Genomic DNA, 24,609 nt, shown 5'->3' on the forward strand with positions numbered 1-24,609 from the left:
CACTTATTGGAATGGGACAGTACAGCAATGGCTGCGTTGGACTGTACAGTATACATTCCAACCCATTAAAAGGAATGATCAACGTCTTTACACAGACAAAGACCCATCGACTCCCAAAAGACTCCAGTTTGATGACAGCAGTGCCAAAATACACCAGATATACTGAAAACTTTATTAAAAAAAAACCCAAAAACAACCAATCCGAGAGCTACAGCCTATGTCGAAGCTTTACAGCTTCATTTTCCATCGTTTAGGCATTGTGTTACCTGTCTGTAGGGGCACGGATATATGCATTCGCCAGTTGACGCGAACAACGGAACGAACACCAGTCTCCAGGTTAAGGATAAGAGGACTATCCTGAGGCTCCTTCTCAATGCGATCACTGACATCCTGGAAAGGACACCCACAAATACATAACATTTACTCATCTGGTTTCAGCCGCTACTTGTCCAACACAAACTAAAGGAGGGAGCCATTTTGTGGGCACAGCCAACATTCATGAGAAGTTAATGAACTGCTGACAAAATGGCTTCCTCTACTGTGTGAAGGTAACTGATGATCCACCACCTAGTCACACAGGGACAAGTGACGGACACATCTCCAACCTGGAAGAATTGCAGTTGCTTTTCACGGGCCCAGAAGAACGGGTGTCTAAGGACAGAAGGAGCTGAAGGCCGAAGCTGCGGGTCACTGCTGATCATCCGCTCAATCAGGTTCCGTGCCACCACATTCTCTAAGGGCAATGTCCAGGACATGGGTCATTACTTATTAGTCAGATTTACCTCCAGGAACAACATACAATCTTCCCATATTCCCATGCGTCTTACCGTGTGTCTCCTCCTGAAGCTGCGGCAGGTTGTATGACCCACTCAAAATATTTCCTTGTCTCCTCAGACTGTCGCCGAACGGGTGCTGCCCTCTTGTCACGACATAGTAAAATACGCAACCGGCTGAGAAGATGTCCACTGCCGACGTCTGAGAGAAAGAGGACAACTTGTATCCTGCATGGCCTTTTTTTATTATTTAACCATCTGATACCTTACAGACATTTCCTTCCCTAGACCGGGTTCTCCCCCCATTACTGGTACTCACTGGGTTTTGCGTCCTTCCATCACGTAGAACCTCTGGGGCGATCCAGCCCTCGGTTCCAGGAATTCCGGAGCGCATGCTGAAACTGTTCCTCCCCACTCCCAGCTTCTTGCAGAGGCCAAAGTCTGATATCACAGCTCTTTGTCTGCCCTGGGCATTTGGCAGGGAGATGAGGATATTACACGGCTTGAGGTCTCTGTGCACTGCGACAGGGAACACACAAACAGACTATGTACTCCATATAACCACCAAAACTGGGCAGCAAAAAAATAACACATTGCATTGGAAAAATAACATCACTTATCTACCAGCAAAGGCCCCATGTCTGTAAGCTTTGCAAGTCCAAATAAAGTTTGACCATTCAGGACTGAGCAATGGGATCAACATTAAATATGTTAATTGTTTTGACAATAAAATAATTTTAAAGTGGATCCATAAGTCACAGGAAGCCATTTTGTAGGCAGAACCAATACCTCAGGTCTCAATGATGCAGTGGCGGATACAGTTGGGGGGGGGGGGGGGGGGCGATCGGGGCAATTGCCCCCCCCCCCCTAGCAGTGTAAGTCCTTTAAATTTAGGTCCAAGACGCCGATCAAAACGGGTGGAGTGGAAGGGGCCAATCGTGGGTGGTGGGCGGTGTTTTCTGGGGCCAGCCAATCAGAATGAAGTAGAAGCATGATTATGCAAAATCGACCCCCCTAAAAATTACGTCTAGGTCCGCCCCTGCAATGATGTCACTAGTAAGATTGATAGACCTCATGCATTAGGTGCTAGGTCCTAGCAAGATAAATATTGGTTCCGTCCACAAAATGGCTGCCTCCAGTGGGTGTAGGTAATGCATCCCTTTTAAAGGGAAGCTCGTGTTATCAACAATTTCAACGGAATGTGTAATCTCTACAAAGTGCGTGAGTTACTGGCAAACAAAAACAACTTGATGATAGGTCATAAATCAAGTTTATAAATCCCTCTGTTCATACAAGAAATAGCTGCTAATTGTATGGTAGGGTTGCAGAGTCAAAGACTAAAACCAAGAAGAGAGTTCTGCCCCAGACCTATGCCCAAATGATAAACAACAGGATCGCCCTCTTTTCAATCCACCATCCTTAGTTCTCACCGATGCTGAGCGAGTGCAAATGGGCCAGTCCAGACATGGCCTGATACAGGACGGTCACATGATCTAGGCCGGTGCACGGGAAGTCGGGATTATCCACGTACTGTGGGGGAAACAGGACATGGGGTTAATATGAATGTTATAGGCTACGTGCATACAGTCAGTTTTATTTCAGTCTCCTCTCCATTATGTTTTGGGTTTTTTTGACAGAAGGGGATATGGACTCCCTCATGCCAACATATTATTGACATGGACCATTCTGGTCACAGAACCTACTGACGCACATTGTGAAAACGCATTTGCAATTTACCTACACTCAAAAACAAGTTTGGAATTTTATGGTTTACTTATCTATGTATCCTTCTATTCATCTAGCTTACCTATATGTGTACTGTTTCACTGATCCACCCTTCCATTGATTTACCTTTTTTCCCATGCCTGTTTCACCCCCTGTCCTATACTATTCCACCTATTTCTAATAATAAATATTACTGGCCTCTTTACCCCACATCTTGCTAGTTTAACACTACCCCTGCCCATTACCTACCCCAACAACCTATTCACAGCTCACATCTTTCCCTACTTGCCAGTACACCAGAAATCCACCCCACACATCCCCAAAACAGACCCCCAAACTCTATCCCTCCCCATTTCCTCTCCGTTAGATCACCTGCACCTTCCTCTCCACTCCTATACACCCCTACCCAACACCTCCACTCCCACCTGTCCTACTGCCCTAACCACATACATGTGACAGTATCAATACGTCAATACACACATTTCTCTGTACTCTATACATCACCTCTCAGTACAATTCACACCATCTTGTATTACACTGGAGGTTTAACCATAATATCACTCATTTCTTCACAAAACTACCCCTCCATCTGCATTTAAAACCAGAAACGACGCTCGCAAACCCACACCCATCCCCTATGAACCACAAGTGAATTCATAGGCTGCTTTCTCATGTATATTGATGCCAGTGATGTCATATATTCCTAGTGAATTGACGCGATAGGCCGTGTATCCAAAAGACAACCGGTGCATTTAAACCTGCTCTGAGTTGTTCTAAGTCAGTTTCTATATCAGACTACTGCACTGTCCTTTGTGGTTGTAATAGAACAATTTAATGTACTTTCTCAAATCAGGCAAGTACATTTCTATACCATGTCCCTGCAGTGCCGATATTCATCGTGCACCCTACACCTGCATCCTGGTTTCTACAAGATAAAGCTCCCCAGTGCCTCTTGTAGATAATCCCCTCTGCTCCACAATGTCACTTCCCTCCATACCTGCTCCGACTACATCCTTCACCCCCCTCTCACCTCCTGTAAGGTGGCTGAGCACAGCTCCAGGGCGATGTAATAGAACATCCTGTCGCTCTCTGTACAGTAATAGCGGATCACATTCGGGTGCTCGTCAGACTCCCGCAGTAACTGGACCTCCCGATCTGCCAGCGTGAAGCTCTCTGGGAGGATTCTCTTCACAGCCACTGAGCGGCCGTCAAATCTGCCCCTGTATACCAGGAAACACGTATCATCAAACGCTCTGTCTACCAAGTACAGTATAAAAAGTACAACATAAGAAAAGACTGGCCTGGGTTTAATATTCCCTCTAAATCTAATCTCTCACTACTGCAAGAGGATTTTTTTTAGAACCATCTCAGTAAATTAAACTAAATTTCAGGGTTTGTGCTAATTGCATGTAACTGTGGGAAGAATCATGGAGAAATATTTTTTCCCAGTTTTTCAGGCTTTCCCCATGCAATGGCCATAAACAATATTATAATTAAATCCCTTAAATCCCCCTGGTCTTTAAGGGGTTAAAAATGAGAGAAGACACTTATAACATAAAACAATAAATTTAATAAAAATCTTGCTGGAGGGCATGCACGAGCCAACAAATTAAAGTTATCCGAAGGCGGAGGTTCCCTTTATTTATGTTGCCCTTGAATTCTACAGAAAGCCACTCTGTGGATACAATACCACACAATACACAAAAGACAGCTGGGTCATGTGTGCTGCCTGGTATATAAAGGGCTTGGTGAAAAACAGATAATTAAGCCAGAAACATAAACACATATTTAATAGAAGTAGCAGGTGATAAAAGCCAACAAATTAAAGTTGTCTTCAATTGGAAACATCTTTAAAGCGGACAATGGGAGGTCTCCAATCTTAGTACATTTGCTTTATTCCACACCACAGAGAGGGGGGAGTTTTCCCACTCACTTAAACACAAATGTTCCACCGGCTCCATGACCCAAAACTTCTTTGGGGTAAAAGGAGATCTTACCCACTTCTATCTCATCTTCATTGTAGGCTGCAGGTAGAGAGCAGAGGAACAGTTGTGTAAATACACAGAATCATGTGACATGTATTCCAACATTCTAAAACAGAACACTGTACATTTAAAGTGAACCTGTCAACAATGCACAGTGTAGACAGACATTCTGTGATGTGAACTAACATTCATGAGGTTGTATCACATCACTAAGAATTAGTGACATCAGTACAAAGCATCTCATGCCTCAGTGATATCTCTAGCACCAAGTCAATTAATAAATGGCTGCCTCCTCTGTAGTAGAAGGGATAGGCCAGCAGCAGAAGATAAAACAACCACCTTTGAACTCTCACTACTTTTTTTTCTAGCATTCTGCACAGTTATGAAGCTGCTGCCTCTCTCACCTTCAGGCTCCCCGTTGTCTTTGCTCAAACGCTTTGTGCCGTTAGCCTGACTGTACTCCTGCTCTCCGCTCCGCTTCCTGCCGCTTCCTGACTCTTGCTGTCCGTCCAGCGTGGAGGCCTCACTGGGAGTCAGGGACGAAGAAGCCTCAGTTGCCAGGTTCTGCTGATGTTGGAGACGCTGCAGTTTCTCCTCTAGCTGCCGTTGTAATTCCAGTTGCTGCTGACGCTGCTGTTCCTGCATCTGTGGCAGAAAATTGTAGAAGCCGTTACCGTCCCCAGATCCCAACTCTCAGATAGTTCACAATAGGTTTGGAAAGACAATATCACTAGAGATGGGTTGGTGGACTACAGTTTAAGTAACCCTTCTTCACAGCTTAGAGTACAGTAACTGACTAGTTATCCACAGACCCCACAACTTCCACCCTCTCACCTTGGGGTAAGTGAGTCCAAAAAGCACCCAGCCTCCGAGGAGTAGTGTGATTATACCCACAGCAAGGAGATTGGTAATGGAGGAGTCCGGAAGGACAATTCTGGCCTCTTCTTTGTCAGCCTCCACCTTTACACGCCCCTCCATGTCACCCTGAGGGAATCCATCTTGATTCTGCGGGGTCAGGAACTGTAGGGAACGTAGATGATGAGCGATATGAGACGTTCCTTACAGGCATATAATAATACCTACTATTCAACATACCCAGCCACTTCGGGTCTGATTCAATAAGAAAAGTAAGGCAAAAAAAGGAGTAAATTTGCTCCTGGACAAACTATGTTACAATGCAAGGGGAGCCAATTAATTTATTATTTTGCACATCAGTTAAATACTGTTTTGCTTTTTTTCATATAGCACAAATACTTCAACTTTACATTTCAATGTAAAAATAAAGCTATGATCTAGGACATGCCCGACCCCAGCTATAAATCTCTCCCCACATTTTAAATGTACCTCCCCCTCCAATGCAACATAGTTTTGCCATGGTGCAAAGTTACTTTACTTTCCTTAATAAATCAGGCCCCTTATGTTTTACTGCTTTTTATGGTCTTTATGAAGACACCTATAAGGTAGTCGTAAACAAAGTCTACAATTTATATTCATATGATGCACCTCTTCGTTTCCTTCATTACTGTAATATAAATGTAAATATTGCATTTGTATCAATGCTACAAGATGGCAGAGGGCAGACTTTGCCCTTATGACAATTCCAGGATTTAAAGCCGTGTTATTCTAGAAAACCACCTTTGCTCCCTTGCCACACCCCAGTGTACACACACATATAAATACTAACATACCTCTGTCTGGTCTTTACAACCTTTACTGCTACTAAACAAGAAACTGAACAGACTACAGAATGCAGCATTTCTTACTCTTCTAACAATTCTAGATTCACAGCATTTAAATAATAAAAATATAACATTAACTATAAATCCCTTTTAAGCAGTACCAAATGTAACTTTGCAGTTTGTAATATTATTCTTGTTGCTCAAGAACATTTATAAATAGCTTATGATAGTACAAGGATAATATATCTGCAAAGTTATCTTACTGATTGTGATTTCTAACATATTGATTTATGAATACATGAAATTGTTTTCTCCCCTCAAGATAAATACAATGGGACATTGTACCCATCACCTACATACAGCCTACCAATTCCCTAGGAGCTAGTGACATCACTAAGGCATTGAGTACAAATGTCATGGAACTAGTGACATCACTGAGACAAGTGAACCGATTGGCTGAATGTTGGCGCAGTTCACAACGGCTGTCTGCACTTTGTGTAGGTGGAAGGTACATTTTAAAACTTCTACACAGATGCATATAGCCCAGTATTGCCATTTTAATACAGAATATTAGACACAAGTGAAATCATCATTCATGGCCCCCCACAAAGCTCTTACATCGTCAAACAGGGTCCTGGGTGTTGGGCCTCGAATGACCGTCTCCGTATCCCTCCGTAGCGTCTCGGGAAACGCTCGTAGCATGGTGGTATGGACAATGTGGGGCACCTCGTGGTGACCTCCAGGAGATAAACAGAAGATTATGTCAACATTATGGAAGGAATTATTTCATTTGTAATGATCCGTAGCATTCCTATGGCAGTACAAATACATTGAGGAGATCAGGAATATGCTGGAGATTAATGCAAAGACTGTTATTAGCCACACATGCTGCAATATCACAGGCGATATATTGCAGTACATGTGACCTGAAAATGACAACGATGCTCAATAACAGTCCAATCAAAACAAATAGGATCAGGAATGTCGGCAAATGTGGTTGGAAGATGACAGGTATTGGCTACCTAAGTGGTCAACTTCCGAACACATGAACTGGCAACATGGGCTGCCAAAAGTTATCTGCCTGCTCGGCCAGAGGGGCCAAGTGGAAGGATCTCGTCCAGTTTGGCCACCCATGTGTGTCCAGTTTGGACATAGATTCTTGTCGCCCTGGTCTGTGCCCAGCGGTAGGATTGGACTGGGTATGGCCACCATAAGAAGGAGCCCTACGTTCTTGGTGCGTACTACAAAGCATCGCTGTTATACTGAATGTAATATATTTAAATAACTACAGGGAATAGTTATAAAACGTTCAGCTATTCCTTACCGATCAGCAGCCATTGGTCTGCAGACACCACGCTGCCTTGTGGGTAACGGACGTCGGTGCTGGGTGTCACATCAAACTCCGTGGACTCCTTCAACGTGACATCCTTAGTGGTGGGTCCCTCTATCCGGGCCAATGTGATTCCACGTGGCTGGAGCAGTTATATAAAGGAAAGTCATAGTTGACAATGTACTTTCTATATCTGGATTACAGAAAATACCAGTAATCTAGAGGATCTTATTAAGAATACACAATTTTTGCACTTAAATATCTTTCTGTCCTTAATATTACTCTCATGTCTATATGTTACCCTAGCATTAATTACCTTCTAGGTTCCAAAGATGTTAGGACCAAGTTGCAGTTAGTAATAGGCTATTTTGCCATTTCCTCATGCCTTACACTATTATATACTGCACTGTGATACCCTATCCCTGCATTTGTATGACATTAAATGCCACCCCGACATACCATAAGCTTATCTGTTATCATAATCAGTACCATGAGGTGGACAGACAATGGCAAACCTTGTTCTGGGGCACTCAGTGTTCTAATTACATCCTGCAAACCCAATGGTCCTTGTAGCTTCTATCAGTAATCACTCTGCCACGATTTGTAGGGAATGTGGCTGTAAAGTAAATATTCTCACCACAACAGTAACGCCCTCATGAATCAGCGAGGTGGAGGCATAAAATCCGTTGGCGTGCTTCCCCACGTACAGAGACGGCCTGCGCCACAAATCGAAAACATAAAACAAATACGGAAATGATAAGTTTCAAAATGGAGTCTGTAGTTGCAAAACAGAGAAATACATTTGACATTAAAAAACTGCAGCTTTTTCCCATTCATTTGAGTATTTAATGTATTTCAATGAGGACAGAACGCCCATTGAAATGGAATGTCCCAAGAAATAGAATGGGAAAAGCTCAGCCAATCACAAATCAAGGCTTACCTGTTGGCACCTTGCGATTGGTTGAGAAGGTACTGCCCTCCAGTCCCATTGAAAACGACTATGGGACTGTTCCATCATGCCCGGGCTGCCAGGGCATGCTGTCGCTTGTTGTTCTACAAGTACGAGCAGTGGCTGCTGCGGCTTGTAGATCCACAAAATTATTTAAATATTTACTTAGAGCATTTTTTCATTCATTTCTATCAGAAATGCCTTTATATGGACTTTCTGCACCCATTGAAATTAATTATTTGTTGAACTGAATGGGAAATATCACTGGTTTTCCTGAAATCTTGACTGTCCTAAACCACAGAGATTATATTTGCCATTTTTGATTTCCATAGTGATTTTGCCTTTTAATGGAATCCCTCTGCCCGACATTTCATAGTGCAGAATTCAAGTTATGCAATTGTGAGGCTTTTTATCGGAGGTATGAAAAAGTGGAGAGATACCAAGCGATTCGCCTTTAGTGATTTACATGGCGATGTGCAATTCAAATAAACTACTAAATAGAATAAAATAAAAAATAGGAGATTTGGTCAAAACGGCCCTTTGATAGATGTATCCAATTCAATCTGAAAGGTGTTACTTCCTGATCATGGTTTCTAACTTGCTATACGGATATATTATAGACATCACATATTGCAAGTTTGCTGCCCCATTTCCCAAATACAATTGCTCATATTTTGTTACTCAAGACAATAAACCATTTTATCAGGAAACCACTTTTCTCAATGCAGCTCCGCTACAGGCACAGATTTATACATAGATTTTTGTAAAAAAGGTGGCGTGTTGCCAATCCTGCAGAACAGGCTAGAGAGCACATCTATAGCAGGTGGTGTGTACTCACAGCAGGTGTGTCTTTGTAGTACTCAGTTCCTCCACAGCTTGGTAGTTCCATTTGATCAGTCTGATGCCCTGGGAATTGAAAGTTAAGTAACGGAGGGTTTCCATTGCCACGTTGAGGTGCGGGATACGCCTTAGGCTGTCTTGGTGCCACATAAAAAGCCCGACGACAGGGGAGCCATAATTCTGCATCCATAACACCTCTCCGCTACCTCGGTTGGCTGTGACCAGCATTCCATCACCGGTGGAGGAGAAGTGAGCCATCTCTGTATAGGAAACAATGACACCGAGGGTGTTCACCTTGATAAAAGCAATTGCGTACCAGACCCATGTCTCAGAAACAAGTTATACCATACCCACTTCAGTACATAATTATCTACAGTAAGCCTACACCCAATAGGGACATTTAAGAAAACTGTTGCACAGGAAAAAGGTAGCAATGCCCATACAACCAGACATTAGCTTTCATTTTTTAAACTGCATTAGAAAACAAAAATGATTGACTAGTATGGGCAACGTCACATTTTTCTTAGCCAGTTTTCTTAAATATGTCCCTCGCTGGCTACTAAAAGTACATTCATTTCCGACTCCTAAACCCAAGAAAAATCACTTACACCCCTTGTACTAGTGTGAGACTAAGGGGTATATTTACTAAACTGTGGGTTTGAAAAAGTGGAGATGTTGCCTATAGCAACCAATCAGATTCTAGCTTTCATTTATTTAATGCATTCTACAAAATGACAGCTAGAATATGATTGGTTGCTATAGGCAACATCTCCACTTCTACAAACCCGCAGTTTAGTAAATATACCCCCTAGTGTTTTTTTGTTCATCGCCCTGCAGACCTTGTATCTAGCTAGATAGCTGTAACACACACACACACAGGCGTGTCTGGTTACTCTAATTTTTATAGTTCCTCTTTGACCACCTGTGATGGAAACTATGCAGTCATATATTATGGACGTGTAGGACAAAACAAGGGATCCATAAAACATATATGTCAGACATTGTCAGTTTTATGTGATCCTACTATTCAGGCTTTGCGCAAACTTAGAGAGTTGTGTTCGTCACTTCTTTGCCTTCTCTCATATATTCTCGATCCTTTATATAGTGAACATGACTCAGTGAAGTCATTGCCATCCTTACTAATTTATTGTGATTGGATTATTACAAGTGAATTTATGATCAAAGAGATTTGAGAGGAGATACATTGATTATCAAAAACGACAGTCTGCTGAATGCTAAGCACCGCAAGCAGATATTTTTAAAGCAATACGGCCATCTAACTCTAAGTAAATATTTCCATGAGACAGTTACAGAGGAATAAATTAATAAAAGAATAAATACAGGGTTAGAGTGCATTTAACAGTTTATGATACAAAAAACTAAAAGCTCTGTATTTATCATGCTTGCTGTTTGTTCTTTAAAGTCCTCGCTTTATTTCCTGCTGGCGTTTCCTACCCAACGCTGCAGCGTGCAGGGGATAATAAAAAAAAAAAAAAAAAAAAAAAAAAGGTGGGAGGAGCCAAATTAATCAGCATTCTAATAGTGCAACGACTTGTGACTTTATTGATAAACATTGATTACAACAGTTCTTTCTTTATGTTTGACAAGCAGTCATTTATACAGACAATTTAGGTTTCAAAGACACCGATGCATGGCAGTGACGTCCACAGGGCTATATTAAGAGAGTATGTGTGTGAGATGAATATATTGTGTATATAATATATATATATATATATATATATCTCCTACCATTTTCAGGGCACAAGAAGTAAGGACGGGAGAGATGTATAGATTATAAGCTCTTCTGCCGAGGTTCTCTTACATACATTTCTCCTGTTCAGTAAACTCACAGTGCTGCATACCTGCTGCCGCCATATGACCTTATACCTACAATTCCCAAACACATAACATACACAGCCCTCCGTTCCTGCAACACTCACTGTACTCATAGTTCTCGTCGCACTGGAGAGCGGAGTAGTCGTGGAAGGTGGCGTTCCAGCGCAGTTCCCGGGACTTTGTGTCGTACATTGTGATCATATATTCTGCGCAGGGAGAATGGACAGGTGTCAGCAATCAGACCCAAAGCAATACGATACTACAAAGCACAGCGCTGTCCAAGAACCAGAAAACTGCACAAGTATTTTATGTCAACTGCTAATCGTGTTTCATGTTGATCCATGTATAGAATGCACCATAGTTTTATAGCACAATCATCTATCCTATTGTTCTAGTGACATCATATCATGTTCAATATACAATGTTTCAACTAATGTAATATAATTTACAACAGGGAATAGGGCATTATATTATAAGTATAATATACAGACTTATAGAAGTCAGCGACAGGTTATATGGTTAATATACTAGCACTCAGCCAGTCTTTTAATCTGTGGTGGTTATAAAGGTTATTCCACATATGTACCTTCCCATACATAACATACACCTCTTAAACTCACGTGTGCGCCCAATGTACAGGAGGGGGGAGGAGGGACACAATCCGTCGGATGAATCGGTGGATAGTGTGGTCTGCTTCTGTCCAGTCTTTGGGTCCACAATAAACCAGGAATCCTGCTTTTTCCCTGTCCAAAAAAATAATTACAAATAAATATGTTGGATTGTCTGGAAGGGGACTGATGGGTTGATTTGTGGGCAGAGGTTGTAACCAAAGATTATCAGATATTGAAGGCAGACGTTCCTCCATCCAAATGTCTATGCAAGTCATGGGCAACATGTTAGCTTTCAGGGGCTTCACAAGCGGCCCTTGGTCCCAAAAATGGGCTGCACTTTACCTTTGCGGAGAAACTAATCATTAGCTTTGTGGACAAGATCATATGATCACATTAGAGCACCAAAAAGAAGGGTTCAGGCCAACCAAACAATAGGTGAGCCAATGGTTGACTAGTCAAGCAGCGGAGACCATATCCCCAGTAAACCATGGCTAACCCATTACACACCACTAAGCTCACTCTAGCATTGGATGTCTATGAACAGGACTAAAGAAAGGAAACTGTTCCGGTCAGAGAGAATTTATAGATCGATATCTATCTATCCATCTATAAATTCTCTCTGGGTCGGATTTGGAGCGCTAAATATATTACTTGTTTTTATTTTTATTTTACAGTGGAGATGAAGACAGAGGTTTCTCCAACCTGAACCATTCTTCCTATGAACAGGATTAATAGAACGCACACACACAGGAGTGCGATTACCTGTATACAAGATCCCGTCAGAGCTGCGGCAGGGAGAGGACTGTACCAGTTCTTGGATGGTGAATGGTAGTTTCTAGACAATACAGAAGTACAAAAGTTACTGCTCTGCTGTAGATTCCATGTATGGTATAAAAAAATAATCAGAGACATTTCTAACAAAACAAAAACACCCCAATAACACAACCCCTGAAGTGCCTCTAGTGTTTTCCAACATGGGTTAGTTTCTCTGCAGACCTCCCCTATAGCTCAGTACTGTACCTACACAGAGTTACAGCTATATAGCCCAACATTCATACTCCGCTCCTTCTACAGTTAAATGTCTATACAGGGCGTGGCCTATAGTTCAATGTTCACCAATAATTCAATCTTCACCTATAGGTGGATACCCCACAAAGCTCGCCCTCTAGCTCAATGTCTCATGCCAACTCAAAAGGGCGTTTGCCTACAGTGTAAGGCCCAGCCACAATGGTATACTAACAAGAAAAGTAATTTAAAGGTGTTTTATGCCATATACTCACCATGAGTCCCTCCTTATTCCTCCCGCCCAATATGTACAAGCTCCCATCACTGGGGTCTGGCAGGAAAGCTGGTCTAAGACAAGATACAAATCTCAGTGAATATCAGGATCAACTATGATATTCCACTGTCAAGCTTCTCAATCACAACAAACCAACATAAACATCAAACACAGACGCAAAGAAAGAGAGGTTGCATTTAAATGATCAAGAAGGCAAGTGGGTATATTTACTATCAAACTGCAATTTTATTAGAGACAAAACCCTTTAATAAAAATGGCATTTAAAAAAAAAAAAAATCCTTAAAAGCGCCGGGAATCTGCGGTTCTACAGAACCGCCGCATAGTAAATATATCCCAAGGTGTCTTACATAAAATAGCCACTAACAGCATTCAGGTACATAATCTGACAAAGAGGGCGTTTCAACTGCCGGCAACGTAGCGCATAGACATCGCGCTGTGCACATTCTCGCCAATTATTACCCAGTATTGTTTTATCAATGTTTGTTCCCAATTGTAAAGCGCTACGGAATTTGCTGGCGCTATATAAATAAATGATGATGATGATGTTGGAAATCTCTCCTCATTTTCCCCTCGCACCTCTATGGGGTACGAGAAAAAAAAAATGAGCATAGATTTCACGCCTCCTGTCCACACACGTTGGCTCCCACACCCCAACAAGCAGCACTAATTAATAAGTGGGGAGGGAGACCCCTTTTTTAAACAGTCCGTAACTTGCAAAATGTTGGACTTACTCAGACACATAGATCGGTACTTGAATAACAGGATCTGAAAGAGAAGAGGAACAGCAAACATTACACTAAAACAATTTCATCTATATTATGTTATGGAAATAACTGGAAGCCGGCTGCCACTCACAGAGACACCCATAAACATTGTCATCACGTTTGTGTTCGGTGATCTCTATTGCACTAATGAAAGTCACAGGAAAAGTAGTAGTAGGGGGCTGGTTAATGTTATAAACTGTGTATAGCATGACGACATTAATAATGCTTTATTATACAGATTGCCAAAATCACATATATCTGATCAGGATCAGATTATTCAGGTCTCACTGTATTCTAAAGTTTAGCATAAAGTGTGCATTGTGCATATACATTTCACAGTTATTTGTAGGCAGTCAGCTATATAGCGCCACTAATTCCGCAGTGCTGTACAGAGAACTCACTCACATCAGTCCCTGCCCCTACAATCTAAATTCCCTAACACAGACAGACAGACAGACAGACAGACAGACACACACGCACATACACACAGAGACTAGGGTCAATTTAATAATAGCCAAGTAACCTACTACTATGTTTTTTGGAGTGTGGGAGGAAACCGGAGCACCCAGAAGAAACCCACGCAGAAGTGCTAACCACTGAGCCACCGTGCCGCCCTACTTAATATATCCTGTAATTTGGCCTGTTCAGAGTTGTAAATCCTCTAAGGAATAAAGTTCAGCAACGACAATACACTACAGGCTGTAGCTATGGATACAAACAGTCAGATTTACCACACATAGCAATAAACGGGACAAGCATGTGGAAAGGTTTGTTGCCGCTGTGGTGAATAGAGGAGATTAGCACATGTCAGCCAGGCAGTGTGAGAACGGAAGATGCAAGTTTGGCTGTGTGAAAGCAGCATCCAATTTAACACACAAATGTGTGAATAACCAATAGCATAAAAGAGCCTGTACACTACAGGGTCATGTATGAAGGGGACGCTCTGTATTTGGGCTTGCGCACTGTCTACTAAGACAATGTTAAATGCTTGTAAATCCTATAATTGTGATGAGGGACCGCTCAACGATCACCACTGCAGACCAGGAGAACAAGTACACATTGCAATTTATTTTTTAACCAGCGAATGAAACAATGATAGCAGTGTAACATGCCTGAGTGAAAGCTTAACTGCAAAACAATCAGCTGGGTCTTTTGTGTAACTTTGTATTTTGAATTAGAAAGGAGCGATTATAATATTCCCGGTAATGCTCAAGACCTGGGCCAGATATGCAGATATATCTTAGGCTCGAATGTTGGCTACACACAATGCTTTCATTCCTATCCCAATGCAAATTCTTCCCTTGTACAAATAAATTATATATTTTTGTGCATATGCATATTTATTTCCAGAGCGCGACACTGTGTTAGCCAATGAGATTGGTACATGGTCAGAATAGAGATTACACAGTTTAATGGTGAAATAACACTACAGACAAGGCAGAAAGGACATACAAATGTGCATGAAAGTCATGCGCTATCTTTATACAGAGTTGTATGAATTGGGGGAAATATACATTTTTATTAAATATGCTGGTGACCTATGACCTAGCCCGGGATAAAGTGCTGAACATGTGGACAACAGAAAAGGATGACATGACATCAAGCTGGGGTACAGACGGTCTTCAGAGTCCTATAGTCAGGATACTTACCATCTCTCAAAGACCACAGCACGTCTCCAGTCTTCTTACTGACTGCGTGGAAGGTCCCGTCCAGAGTGGACACAAAGAGCAGAGATTCCGGGAGAGAGACGGACGCCCCTGCATCACACTGCAACACAAGAACACAGGCACAAAAGTAAGACACCTACTCGCTGTGCGGAATCAACCCCAACCCAACGATATAGGGACATAGGACAAAGACACACAAACTACAACACACTAATTATAATCTAAATTCATTAAATTCACTAATAAAAGTTGACCATGAACACAAACACACACACACGCATAGTATTAAAATGAAATTTCAAGATGATCTTTTGGTTTACACCATGGTACGGTTTCTCAAAAGCTGTAGAGGAGGAAATCTTATGTGAACATATAATATTATGGTTTTTGTGATAATTGAATGAATGACAAACTCAAAATCCATGCAACTAAAATGTATTGTCTAATTCACCCAAAGTTGTTTTGAAGACACACAGGCTCATTAACAATACCGACATATTTTATTTCAGTTTCCACATCTACAAAAAGTTCTCCCAATTAACACGGTCAAATAATGGTACAGTGATAACAATAGGCCTTGGTTGACTAATAGCTTAATCCTCATCATCTATTTAGAACGTCACCAATTTCGCAGCGCTGTATAATAATTGTCAATGACATCAGTCTCTGCCCCATTGGAGCCTACAGTCTAAATGCCCTAACACACTTACATGCATATAACTTTTAACAATACCTTACATCAGGCTGCTCATACACCATTAAGTTGCTATTATAAAACCTTTAAATTTCTTACAAAATTGGTTGTCCGTTGCCCTCAGATCTCAAGGCATCCAGTTTTATCTATTAACAGCAGTGTGTGTAGAATCTGACAATCCCACTTCCTTAACAGAAAGGTTTTGCAACAATTTCTTTAATACTGGTTTACTAACGGCCAATAAAGACAAATGAACAAATAACGGGTTGTATTTCGCCCTCCTCAGCAATCACAGTGATACAATAATTAGAATGTGTAGCCCTGCAATTGTCCTCTCAAATCTTAATACTGCTCCAAAAATCTTAAATACAAGTATATAAACAAGGCTTTAACCCAGTTTGCTACAATCCATAATTTGGGAATTTTGGAGAATAACTGGCGGTGGATTAATGCAATTGATATGAAAGTCATACAGCTTTCTATGTATATGCCCTTTCTGACCCCATTTATCAAGAACACTCAGTTCATTAAATTCTTTGCCCAATTTTTTAAAACACTTTTCCAATTAAATATCAAATTGATTTCTAATTGTTGCATACACAAAACATATTGACTGTTTATTTGTCCCAGGATGCTCTTTCCACTTTTTACGTAGTTTCTTGCAAAATATTATAGTGTCTCTCAATAGTATTAAATAGGGGGGGAGAAAACAAAACCCATAGGCATATAAGACCAACCCAGACAAGCCCGAAGTGGTACAATTTAGCAAACAGCGAGTATCAATAAACATCCACATACTGTAGGTATTCTTATTGTCTAGATTGCTCTGAGTTGGTCAAGTTGAGTAGTCTAAGGGAATGAAGAGAAGCAAAATATGGGCAGGGGGGGGGGGGGGGGGTGTGGAGGGAAAAGATGGTTCATGTTAGAAGCAGTGCAGACAAGAATGTAGGGGGGGGGGGGCTGGATATGTCCAATATTGGGGCACATGTAAACTGAGAGTATCATGCAAAATACTAGTGATGATTGGATGGGGCGATGGAGCAGGGCAGTAACTAGGGCTGTGCGAAAGGGGTAACAACCCCGGGGGGCAACACTAAAGGGGGCGCAGTTTATGAATATTTTAGGTTCATTTGGTAAAATTGAGGGCTAGGGGGCAGCATTTTTCTTTCTTGCCCCAGGCACTAAAATTATAAGTTACGTCTCTGTGCTGTCACAATTTTTCCAGCAAGCTGCAATTTGGCACTTGGATGACATCCGATGCATTAAATATACGTCTAACAACTTCAGCCGTTTGTTTGGGGACATCTGGGATAGGGTGTGTGAGGAGAGTATAAGGGGCAGGATGGGCCCACTGCCCTGCTAGCACATTCAAAACCATACAACAATTAGTTACTAAATTCATGGGGTCAGCCAAAAATCCATATGGATATCCTATTTAAATCACAACCGGGAAGGGGGATTAGGTGTAATAATTAAAAGAAATAGGTATGTAGGAACCCGAGGATTCGGGAGGACTTCAATATAAGATTTAATTCCAAACTCTGGGTACTTTCTTGCTCTGGGATAACTATAAATAGGGATTCTAGAGCCACAGACACGTTTCCCCTCCACACAGCTTTATATTATGTTTCAGGAAACAAAGGGTTTTTATGATTTCTTCTTTTGTTATTGGGGATTTTAGCAACTCTAACTTCCCCTTAGTTAATGTACGCAGGGAGGCCTAGTGAATAATTATATCTCTCCTCAGTTTACAGCCGCTGTGATGTGGTACAGTCGCTGGTATTACTCCTGTAATATGGTGTTCACCTCTCCAGGGTGAGAGTGACAGGGGGCCAAGTTATTTTCACTCAACTAAGTGATTGGTGATGGTTTCCTTTTCACTCTAGTTAATTTTCTAGAAAATTTATTTTCATATTTAAAATATTACACATGTTCAACCGAGAGAAGACATCGGTAGTATCTATGAAGCCAGAAGTCACATTTGTTCTTAGAATTCTCTCAACTTAGTCTATTCTCTTCATTGGACAAGTGTTAAAGCTGGGTGCACACTTCAGCAAGTATCGCACAGATCACACGATAAACGACCATTTGGGCAGATTTTACATTAGCGTTTACTAGAGATGCTCACTGACCCCCGTGAACTGGTTTTGGATCTGATTAGCTTCGTGTTTTGGTTTTGGCAAAACCGCCCTCCTGTGTTTTGGATTTAGTTTTGTATTTTTTAGAAATAAATCCTAAAATCACATATTTTTTGCTCTTTTTTTGTTCCTACATTATTATTAACCTCAATAACACTAATTTCAAATCATTTGCAGTCAATGTTGACCACCTCACAGATCACAATACTATTTTCATACACTTTTGGACAAATACTGCAGCGACCTGGCTGGATGATAAGCGACAGAGCAACGACATAAACACACGGCAGTTCCTAGCACATCTAGGACACATTGACACACAGCAGTGGTAGAAAAGAAAAATGGTGCAAGATGGAATTGGGCCCGATGGAATAGTCCTTGGGCCCTCCCACCCACTGTTATGTTGGATCTTAAAAAGGAACACAAAAATAGCGAGATCCGAGAACGTAGCAATGACGTTTTGCCTTATTTTCGATTCCCAGGGCACGTGAAAGTCGGTCCTCGGATCCCCTAAGTTTCGGGCGTGTTCGGTTCTTGAGGAACCAAGCCTGAGCATCTCTAGTGTTTACCCTCCCATGATCATGTTTTATCGTACCAAAGCAAATCGTATCGTTTTGTTTGATTTTATAAACTCCCTATAAATCAAGATCAAGGAGGGAACGATGTCGGGCAAACGTGTACGCACTCACGACCAGCAGCGCAGGCAGATATCTGTAGACAGCGCCGAGTCACGGTCTATTCTGCAGATGGTTATGAGAGATGAAGATCACACATCTGAAGATAAGTCGTGTAGGTGTGTACACGTGAATCTGTATGCTCATCAGGACTTTCAGTCGTTAGTAAAATCTTTACAGAAATCGCATCTGCAGTAATTTTCTGTAGTGTGTGTCCAGCTTTGGAGTCTTAGAAAAAACATGAAGAATTTTTGCAAGTTAGTTACAAAGCATCTTGCGATTAGTCATTAGAAATGAAATGGCCAAAGTGATGATGCAAGGCTATCTCCCAAAATAATATAGATCATCTTAAGATTGTCTCTTGCTTGAACTATATTAAGTAGTGAGCACTCTCCATTATCTGGATGGTAAAGTCTTCAGAGATCTACCAATCCTGTCGTCTCCATCACTGATTAGCGCACTGTGTTCCTCTGCCGCAGTTTGCCTCTCATGCCTTTCAGGTTAATTGTAGTATTGTACCATCCTTTGTACCCCCCCCAGGACCTTGCCTGGAGATCTGTCATCAAGAATCCAAGATTCTAAACTTAGAAATAATATATATAATCCAGGATTTGTGCATTCTTACACAATCATTTTCTGTACGATGTTCCTTCAGCAGCCTAGTGTCGGCTTTAAGTTTCATAAGATAGCATATTAGTTTTGTTTTGTTCTTTTAAGTTGAACGTAATTATCTTCATATCAATGCCCTACTACAGGAAAATATAACTGTAACACAAGACTTCGTACAATTTAAGATACTGGTCGGATTGCTGCGTAGGTTTCCCCTTACCTCTAAGCAATACTGAGGATAAACAGTATAAATCTAGAATCAAACATTCCAAGTATTAGATGTCTTCTATTTGTTAATGAGGCTCTCCACTAAATTACCTTCTGTTCTTTCTCCTCTCATAGCCCCTAATGCACCCCCAATTGTGAATTTAGCTCCCCATTCCATAGACTTAATAGAGATATTATTTCTGGTATAACAAATTCGGTCATGTGGTTTATGCAGTAATGAAAGAAAGAGGGGGGGGGGGGGAAATATGTCTTCTCTCTACTGCAACCATTGAACATTCTGCACATGTCCAAAATACACCCCCCCCAAAAAAAAGTTGTCACCTAGTTTCAGACACATCTCACAAAACATAATGGTAAAAATACATGTGGACAAAGCCCTGTAGCCCAGGCTATTCCCATTTATCATTAGCGTTGCATTAGTCAATTGACATCTCCACTTGGACTGCGGCAGGAAACAGATTACCAATTGAATTTTAAAGGGGGAAATAACAGACGTTTGTATTTAAATTTTGTATTTGCGTTTGTACAAATTTACATTTTATATGGAAAATATGACTTCCGCATTTAGCAATTACTTTCAATACACCATTCTCTCTTGTGTATATGACACTTTATTATATTACATTGAGTATGATTAGAGTAATGCAACTTAAGCATTTGTATGAAGCCGCACCTCTACACTATCACTGGAACTAATTATACACACTCGTTATCCATACCTCCCAACTGACCTGATTTTGGCAGGACATTCGGATTCATGGTCTGCAAAAGGGGTGGGGCTTGATACAAAAACAGGCGGAGTTATGGGCAAACTTGCCCATTTGTGGGTGGAGTTTGAGATGGATGGGAAAGGGGTTTGTTTTGTCCCGATTTCGTGATTCTAAATGTTGTGAGGTATGCTTGTGCAACTCAATATACACATAAGTACATTTCTCCTTGCTTGCGTCTTCTCCTATGTACATTTAGGGAACAAATGTGTCTAACTCTAAGGGGCAGTTTCAATTCCCCGCGTTGTTCCGAAAAACAACGCGGTCACGGGACTTTTCAGAAAATCTCCGCCGATCTTCTCTCACAGCTCTATGGGCTGGAAAATAAAAAAACACGGGAATTTTACCGTAGTAACTGTAACTATGCACACCCGCGTTGTTTTTCGGAAAACAATGCAGGGAATTGAATCTGCCCCTAAGTGAGCCTGACTAGAAAATCAGAATAAATGTGAGAAATAAGGACATATTTTTAGGGGTGCATTAATGGTTTGTAAATAATCAGGAAGAAGAGTATTTTTTATTAGATTCAACTAATTTATCTTTTATAAAACTGACAAAATTAAAGCATACTTACCAACTTGATGGAGCTGTCTTCCAGGAGCCTGCCGGGGAAGGTGGGCGTGAGGGGGGCGGGGGCGCCAAAAATCTGCACTAGGAAGTGGGCAGAATTCGGGAGATTGCTATACTCTCCCGGGAGTCCAGGAGACTCTCCCAAGATGCGGGAGTCTCCCGGACATTCCGGGAGAGTTGGCAAGTATGAATTAGAGACTATTTATTTAAAATTGCTACCAAAAGAAACTCTCTCACAAAAAAATAAATAAACTTAAGTATAACTCTGATAGACTAACAGATAATAAAGTGATGTTTTTTTAACCAGCACACAGCGACAATGCAAAATGTTTCTGGTCATGAGGTCACAAAGTACCCCAAATATTAAGTTGAGGAGTAGAAGGTGGGAAGTTTGGATAAATAAAGTTAGCTGGTATATAGCACGGCTCACACACCTAGCTGCTCCATTGTTTGCACAAAGGGTGGATTAATCCAGTCTCCTGGAACAATGGAAACATACTGTAATCATGTGACACAGGATGACAGGAGACTGAACCACGCAACACACATGACTTGTGTAGGACACCAAGCACACAGTGATATATGCACATTATGGCTGTATCCACTCATAAAATATCCCAACGCCTGTGACACAGCAATTGTGAGAACCAGGAGGAAAGCTAATGACACCATCCAGCAAATTCCAACATCAGAGAGAGGAAGAGGAGAACTTTGTGTATTGGAAAGTTCATGTGCAATAAATTCATTACATTACAGCATACAGTTTACAGATAGATAACTAATCACAGAAATAAATCAGTAAGCAGAAAACAACCGGATCAAAGCCTGTAGCTGTCGTGGAACAACATGTGCCAGCATTCTCTGACAACTAGTATAGGTTGCCATGTGATACCATAAATCAGTCCATCAGAATAATGACATTTAAAGTGAAAATGTAATGGTTTAATTTATGTGCTAAACTCATTGTATTTACTAAATATATAATATTAGTATCCTATGTATTGTATAACTGCATACACAGTGTGACACCATCAATAAATAAATATAATTAATCACAACATGGACTCAACAAAATATATTATAATGGTTTTGAATACTCATAAGACTTTAATGCCTTGTATATCATCTTGCAGCGATTCTGTACTTTTCAGCCTTGTATTTATATAATCAGACAGAGTTGGTTATGTTCTTTGCCTTGAGAAGCAACACAGATATGCTAAGCTTTCTGTATTGAATACAAGCAATATATTTAGTAACAAAAAAAATGCTGGGAAACATGTACAAGCCAAGGAATTAGTCACCTGAAGGTGAACAAAACTCTGTTACACTCAATAAATGAAAACAATGCATCTTCTAAAGTTACACGCTGCTCATGCAGGCGTGAATTCCCTCGCACAGGCGTTTCATGTCTCTAATACAGAAAGATGTTCGGCACATACAATAGACCTGTTACTGATAAGCAAATATTGATTTAGGCAGGAGTGTTCCAATGGAAGAAACAGGATATTATTTGCATTACACAGCCTGTTGCAAATTTATTATGTGTACACTAGTAAGATAGGCTATGAAACTTTTTAGAGGAAGTAATATTGAGATTGAGAAGTAGAAATCTATGACTGGAACAAAATATGAATCCCATCATAAAAATAAGATATCTGTGGCAAACTGTTTAACGCCTGACGCCGCCATTTTTATTAATCCCCTCTAAGGGCATGTTCAAGGGGCAATTGTTTCACTGTAGTGTATTTAGATCGGTTTGAGACATCAGAAACCCTCTGGCTTTCACGCAGTATGCTGGTAAGGTTTGTCCATCTCATATCATCACCATTTATATAGCGCCACTTATTCCGCAGCGCTGTACAGAGAACTCACTCACATCAGTCCCTGCCCCCATTGGAGCGAGAGAGAGCGAGTGAGAGCGAGACTAGGGTCAATTTTGATAGCAGCCAATTAACCTACCAGTATGTTTTTGGAGTGTGGGAGGAAACCGGAGCACCCGGAGGAAACCCACGCAAATACGGGGAGAACATACGAACTCCACACAGATCTCATATATAGGATTATAAAGGAGTGGAAGGAGTTAATACAGGCTTAACTTCCCTTTCAAGGCAATACAGATTAATCTTTGTGATACTGGCAGAACAGGAAAACCAAAATTAACCAACTCCCTGACAGAGCAGACAATTGGATATACTGACATAAAACAAACAGAACCAGAGGGTTCTACTTTATGAAATAAAAAAATAATTAGGAACGGGATATCACAAGCATACACCTTCTTTGCAATAACATTATTTTTTTCTAAAAAGGCACCTGGGCTCTCCCTGTCCTGGATTTTATCAGTAGGTGTCACACCATTTTAATCTGCACTGTACAGCTCCACAGTATAGGATGGTGCTATTTAAATTAAAGCCTTCCAGGCAGTAGATATGTGTTTAGGACAGTGGATTCCATAACTGTTTCAGTTCAAGGCACCTTTAGGGTCTCCCAAAAATATTTCAAGGCACCCCTAAGCCGAAATAATTACCAAGTAGTAGTTTCCCCCCACCCCCACCTTGCTTACCACTGGCCCTGGCCGAGGCACCCCTGTGAGATCTCCAAGGCACCCCAGGTGCACAGTTTGGGAACCACTGGTTTAGGAGAAGGATGCTTGTGTAACACTAACCATAGGATAAGAAGTAGCACAATGGGGCACAGTGGCAACTGTGGAACTACAAGTCACAGCATGCGCACTCCTTCCCCCCCCCCCCCCAAAAAAAAAACAAAAACAGAAAGAAGACAAGTGCAATGACAGGCAGCAATTACTTACATGCAGCACTTGTGTGAGGCACAGGCTGATTGTCAGACACAGGGTGAGGAGCATATTGCTGGGGGCTGGTCAGCTGCAGACAGGGGGCCTCTGGGGGTCTTCTCATCCTCCTCAGTAGGCAGAGAGCTGGGACAGGGGGGAGTCAGTGAGCCTCCATGAGGTAGCAGGGTGAGCACAGAGTACACTGGGAGCTCTGAGCTCCGGGTGTGCACACAGTACACTGTGACCGCCGGGTGTCCGGGTGAGCACACAGTACACTGTGACCGCCGGGTGTCCGGGTGAGCACACAGTACACTTTGACCGCCGGGTGTCCGGGTGTCAGGAGGGTCTATGAGACAATAACACTTCTCCACCTGTCTGAGTCCAGAGGTTTCCCCCCAGCACGTCACTCACCGCACCGACCAATCACAGAGCGCAGCACGTAACACGCGGCCAGCGAGGGGGCGGGTCCGGGTCCCACCAGGAAATGAGAGATTGTGTTGTTGGTGGACACGTGGAAGTGATGAAAGTGGCAGCGGCCAGAGAGCAACATCTCAGTATCAGTGTACTCAGAACTAATACTGATACCTCTCACTCAGTGTACACAGAGCTAGTACTGATAGCAACATCTCAGTAGTACTGATAGCAACATCTCAGTATCCAGTGTACATAGGGCTAGTAC

General features: G+C 41.7%; 1 protein-coding gene across 1 annotated transcript in view; it reads right to left on the reverse strand.

Moving 5' to 3' along the window:
* ERN2 (endoplasmic reticulum to nucleus signaling 2) overlaps window positions 1-24,337 on the reverse strand; it is a 26,577-nt gene extending 2,240 nt beyond the window's left edge. The window contains exons 1-20 of the mRNA XM_075179378.1: window positions 23,949-24,337; window positions 15,442-15,559; window positions 13,760-13,793; window positions 13,009-13,081; window positions 12,491-12,563; window positions 11,738-11,860; window positions 11,222-11,323; window positions 9,280-9,541; window positions 8,130-8,208; window positions 7,487-7,634; window positions 6,781-6,899; window positions 5,318-5,503; window positions 4,888-5,128; window positions 4,432-4,522; window positions 3,529-3,718; window positions 2,204-2,303; window positions 1,093-1,292; window positions 828-975; window positions 606-733; window positions 267-390 (exon numbers count right to left, since the gene is read on the reverse strand). Coding sequence (XP_075035479.1) covers window positions 267-390; window positions 606-733; window positions 828-975; window positions 1,093-1,292; window positions 2,204-2,303; window positions 3,529-3,718; window positions 4,432-4,522; window positions 4,888-5,128; window positions 5,318-5,503; window positions 6,781-6,899; window positions 7,487-7,634; window positions 8,130-8,208; window positions 9,280-9,541; window positions 11,222-11,323; window positions 11,738-11,860; window positions 12,491-12,563; window positions 13,009-13,081; window positions 13,760-13,793; window positions 15,442-15,559; window positions 23,949-24,002 — 2,593 coding nt within the window. The 5' untranslated portion in view covers window positions 24,003-24,337. The remainder of the gene's footprint in view (window positions 1-266; window positions 391-605; window positions 734-827; window positions 976-1,092; window positions 1,293-2,203; window positions 2,304-3,528; window positions 3,719-4,431; window positions 4,523-4,887; window positions 5,129-5,317; window positions 5,504-6,780; window positions 6,900-7,486; window positions 7,635-8,129; window positions 8,209-9,279; window positions 9,542-11,221; window positions 11,324-11,737; window positions 11,861-12,490; window positions 12,564-13,008; window positions 13,082-13,759; window positions 13,794-15,441; window positions 15,560-23,948) is intronic.
* Window positions 24,338-24,609: the final 272 nt, after the last annotated feature.

This window comes from Mixophyes fleayi, chromosome 7 (genome assembly GCF_038048845.1).
Source record: "Mixophyes fleayi isolate aMixFle1 chromosome 7, aMixFle1.hap1, whole genome shotgun sequence".
Taxonomy (NCBI): domain Eukaryota; kingdom Metazoa; phylum Chordata; class Amphibia; order Anura; family Limnodynastidae; genus Mixophyes; species Mixophyes fleayi.